The following is a 5,170-nucleotide window of genomic DNA, read 5'->3' as shown; positions in this document are numbered from 1 at the left end:
AAGATATGATAATGCAATTTAAAAATAATAATAATAATAATAATAATAATAATAATAAGCTTGTCTTATCATTAAGTGTAGGCTACATAACTATTTCAAATATTAGTTAAACAAAATATTTTAGTTGTAGATAGTTATAATGGATATCTTTTTGTTTTTATTAACCCTTTGATGCACAACATGGTCTAAAGTGACCCGACAGAGTTTTTATGTTCTCTATCTTTGCAATAAATTATTTTCATCATTCAGTATTCCAGGTTTTCCTCAGTTAGTTTGTTTTTGATCATCATACATCCTAATTTTTATGTTTTCCTTTATTTCTTTTAAATGAAATCTCTTTTTATGTCACTACCCTTCTAATGCACAACATGGGTCAAAAATGACCCATATCCATTTTTTAGCTAAGTAGCTTGTTACGCTAACTACTAAGCTAACTTCTTGGCTAAATATTTAGCTAAGTAGCTTGTTAAGCTAACTACTAAACTAACTTCTTGGCTAAGTATTTAGCTACGTAGCTTGTTAAGCTAACTACCTAGCTAACTTCTTGGCTAACTAGTTAGCTTGGCAAGCTACTTAGCCAAGTAGTTAGCTATGTAATAATACAAACACTTTTTTTCTTCATAAAGTATGAGAGGCAAAATGGAAATAATGATATATTGTTATCAAAAAACAAGATATTCAAAGAATACTTGGAATATTCAATCATAAAATAAGTTGATATCAAAAGATTGAGCACAGAAACACACAGCAGCATTAAATAACATGGAAAATGAATGAGGGTCATTTCTGACCCATGTTGTGCATTAGAAGGGAGGTCAATATGTTGTGCATCAAAGGGTTAATAACATTTTTTTTCATATTCAATTTTGTTTTGACGATACAAAATCGATTTAGTAAATAATAAAAAAAAAAGAGAATTCATAGGCCTTTGGTACATTTTGCGCTTCATCATGCTGGTACAATGCCAGAGTTTACAAGCAACAGTGAAGGCATCTTTCGGAGCCTGCGCACTCTCGGTAACCGGATTTGTCACGTGTCAAAACAAGCGTGCAAGTGTTCCTGCTTGAAGTTTGGCCCTTCGTGCTTTCTGTTTAGCTCACTCTATAAAATACCATCAGACACAAAGACACATGCAATGGCTGCAGTAGTTAACTTCAGACGCGTTCATTAGAAACAGTTTTCTCTGTTGCCGTTTGTAACAACATCGTGGATGATTGCAGCAGGATCACTCGTCCTCCGGATCAATGGCGACCTGTGTTACAGATTGTTCCAACATCATCTTGTCGGCCACAGCCTTGTACTCTTCTTACAAACTCTTTAAGGTGGGTGGCATCCGGTAAATGGGTAAGAATATACAATGTAATAACTTCTACTACTTCTTCTAGTAACTTTGTTTATCTCGTTGGGACTGTTGGATGGACAAAACAAGTACATTCAATATGACATTTAATGAATCGACTTATCTATCAATCAGAGAAAGTGTCAGACAGGTAATATGTAGAATAATTACAACCACGATTCCAGAAAAGATGGGACGCTGTGAATAAAAACAGAAAGCAGAATATGTATGTAGTGTAGCGTTATATATTTACAGAAAGTTCCCAGTTTGAACATCATCTATCTTGTCTTTGTACTGTATTCAGTTGAATAAAGATTACAAATTATTTTTTCAAATCATTGCATGCATTCTTTGCATGCATGTTTTTCACAGCATCCCAACTTTTTTGAATTGTGGTTGTAATTACAGTCCTATACATTTGACACATTTGTTTGTAATAACTTATAAAAGATAAGATAAATGTATTTGAACAAACCAAAACTGAAAAATAATGTACATTTCAGAATTATACAAGTAGGCCTTTTTCAGGGAACAAGAAATGGGTTAACAACTTAACTCTATGGAGTCTTGGGCTATTTTGTCCATTTTTGAATTATTTGCATGTCTTTGTAAGTCATTTTGTGTCTTTTTTTGGTCATTTTGTGTCTTTTTTTAGTCATTTTGTGTCTATAGGTGTCTTTTTTTAGTAATTTTGTGTCTTTTTTTGGTCATTTTGTGTCTTTTTTTAGTCCTTTAGTCCAACATAAAATGTGATTTTGAATCTTTTTTTTACTTTCAAAACACTATCATGCTCAATAAAGAATTTTAAATGTTGCAAATGTGCATTAATTTCAGAGTACACTGAGAAATTAAACTGCATCATTTTCAATTAAATTCCGGAAAAGTTGGTGTGTTCTAAAACGTTTGACCAGTAGTGTAAATGTATTCATAAAATGTCTCATTTTTTAATTGCATTCCCCTCTCTCTGCAGGATCACAGGGCTCCGTCACTCGGCTTCTTCCTGCTTGGAGTCTCTGCAGCATTTTGCATCTTTTATCCCTCCAGCTCGTACCTCATCTCTCTCCAGAGAGAAACAGAGTGGGCCGGGGAGGTTTTGGCTCCAGCATTGGTCTCCTTTGACTTCCTGTGGCTCAGTGAAGACCACAACACGGCCCATATCCTCCTGTGTGGCTCCTGCCTGCTGCTGGGGCTGAGTGACTGGCTCTCAGCTGATGCTCTCACCCTGATGACGCGCTGCCTCAGCCTGTCCTCCCTGTCCTGCTGCCTGACCGTGTGTCTGTTTGCTGGGAATGCTTCAGGGGCCTTTGGTGGCGTGGCCCTCAGCCTCCCATTGCTTGTGACCCCGAGCCTCAGAACAAACACTTTTGCTCCACTCATTGCTCCAGCTGCAACTGAGGGACTCACCGAGTGGCTTTTAAAGGGCTCCATGTCTGTTGGCTGCTGGGCCTCCACACAGGCCCTAAACAAGTTTCTTTTGGATGTGACGGACCATTCAAACATAGGTATTTAGTAAATGTATCTCAGTAGAGATTTGAATGGGTAGTCAGGATGCATATACACTACTGGTCAAAAGTTTTAGAACACACCAACTTGATGGTGAAAATGAAAATTATGCAGTTTAATGTCTCAGTGTACTCTGAAATTAATGCACATTTGCAACATTTAAAATTCTTTATTGAGCGTGATAGTGTTTTGAAAGTAAAAAAATATTCAAAATCACATTTTATGTTGGACTAAAGGACTAAAAAAAGAAAAAAAAAATGACCAAAAAAAGACACCAAAAGACACAAAATCACTAAAAAAAGACACAAAATGACCAAAAAATACACAAAATGACCTACAAAGACACGAAAAGAATAAAAAAATGGACAAAATAGCCCAAGACTCCATAGAGTTAAGTTATTAACCCATTTCTTGTTTCTTGTTGAAAAAGGCCTACTTGTATAATTCTGAAATGTACATTATCTTTCAGTTTTGGTTAACCTTACCTTTTTTTATTTACCTCTGGCAGTTCACCACTTACCTTTGTACCCTTTCAAGCTGTTCATTTGACTTGAACTGCTAGAATTTCAATAAAAAACTGGAAAAATTGGGGTGTTCTAAAACTTTTGACCGGTAGTGTATATTAATGAACTGTCAAGTGTAACAGAGTGGACCTATGCAAAAATGATAGTGCCTAACTTAAAAGCATTTCAGGACATCTGTGAGGAAGATTTGAGTTGAGTTGGATTAAGTGTATTGCCAATGCCATTAAAACGATAACACTAAAACTATAACACTGTTAATAGAGATTTAACATAAGCTATCATCTTAAGGTACAAATATTTACAAAAAAAGGGTAAGGAACACCAAAGCCAACAAACGCATAAGCACTGATAGGAAAGACTGATCAACCGATCAATTCCAGTATTGCTGAAGTGATCGGCTGATAATTCCATTAGTAGATTATCAGAAAAATATATGATTTATTATTACATTTTAATTATTTTGAAAACCAAGCTGTTATTAAGCATAAAAGCAAAAATGTCACACAGCAGCTTGTTAGAGCTTCTCAAATGTTTGGATATCCTGCTTTCATCTTTGTTACGTAATAATAAATTAAATATCCTGAGACAAGCAGTCTTTGGGAAATGAGGCATTTTTAACAACTTTTGTTTTGCCTTGTACATGATGTGATTAAATAATTAATGTAAACATATCAAAAGATTAAAATTGAACCAAAAAAAAAAAAAGAAAGAAATGTAAGCACTATTGGAGCATATCACCTAAAGAATAACATGCCTTTTGCAAATGGATGTTTAAGGACAGAATATGAGTAGGGTTTTTAGCCAAAACAATTGGGGCAGAAATATATGGAAAAATTAATTAAATTAACTTAAATAATGGTATGGTATGGTAATGGAAAGTCAAACTGGAGCTGGACTCTCCAGGTATTTCAGAAATTATATAAAAACCTGATTTGAAGTCCAAAATTGGGTGTTTTGCTGTAATTTCAGCCCCGAACTTCATATGAACCTAACTTGAATAAAAGTACAGGACACAGATACTACTGACAAACTCATTTACATGAGACTCCATGACCTCAATTTACAACAGATGGTCCCTGGAGGCATTCTGCATCACTGTGATGCAGCAATAACCTCTTTAAAAAATATTGGAGTGCCCTGCTGGCATTTATTATGCTGTTCAATATGAATATGATGTAATCTGCATGTGGCCATTTGTGATGATTTCCGAGAATGTCAAGCAGGCTGTACTCCCTCTCAGGCCATTGAAACCCTCCTCACATCTCTCTAAAAGTTTTCATGTTGTAGTTTCCAAAAACATCCAGCTGCCTCAGAGTCTGGGTGCTATTTGTTCTGCAGCCTCAGCAGTATCACTGTTTAAATATCTGCAGTGGTCTCAGCTCTTGGCCCTATGCTCTTACCTCATCATGCACATTTGATACTTATCAGTGCACCTTTTTTATTACTTTCTTGGTAAAAAATGACCTCATTGCTTCAAGTCTTTGTCAGTGTTGTCCTTCCAAGACATTATTATTATTCGTTTTTACATAGATTTGTAGTGGACACTGCAGATTCTCTCTCAGGATTTCAGAGTTGTGAGCAGCGGCCTCAGCAGTTTCACTGCAGTATAATAAAAAAGTATCTGTGTTCCTGTCTGTAGGATGATGCCTTTGTCAAGCCGCAGGGCACAGGTCACCAGGGACATTTACTAGGCATTCAGTCTTTTTGTGCACAATTGTGAGTTTGGGGTGCTAGAATGATCAGGGTAATTGTGTTCTCTGTGATTTTTGTAATGATTCATCAATGAGCTTTTGTCTTGTATCTG

At 35.8% G+C, this 5,170-nt stretch overlaps 1 protein-coding gene across 1 annotated transcript; it reads left to right on the top strand.

The window, feature by feature from the left end:
* The first annotated feature begins 1,029 nt into the window (after positions 1-1,029).
* LOC131976641 (uncharacterized) lies at positions 1,030-4,079 on the top strand. Its single transcript, XM_059339764.1, has 2 exons — positions 1,030-1,322; positions 2,310-4,079. The coding sequence occupies exons 1-2, from the start codon at positions 1,245-1,247 to the stop codon at positions 2,847-2,849; spliced, it is 618 nt and encodes a 205-aa protein (XP_059195747.1). The 5' UTR covers positions 1,030-1,244; the 3' UTR covers positions 2,850-4,079.
* The last annotated feature ends 1,091 nt before the right edge of the window (positions 4,080-5,170 follow it).

Source organism: Centropristis striata, chromosome 8, assembly GCF_030273125.1.
Source record: "Centropristis striata isolate RG_2023a ecotype Rhode Island chromosome 8, C.striata_1.0, whole genome shotgun sequence".
Lineage (NCBI taxonomy): Eukaryota > Metazoa > Chordata > Actinopteri > Perciformes > Serranidae > Centropristis > Centropristis striata.
This window is presented reverse-complemented; position numbering and strand designations above follow the sequence as displayed.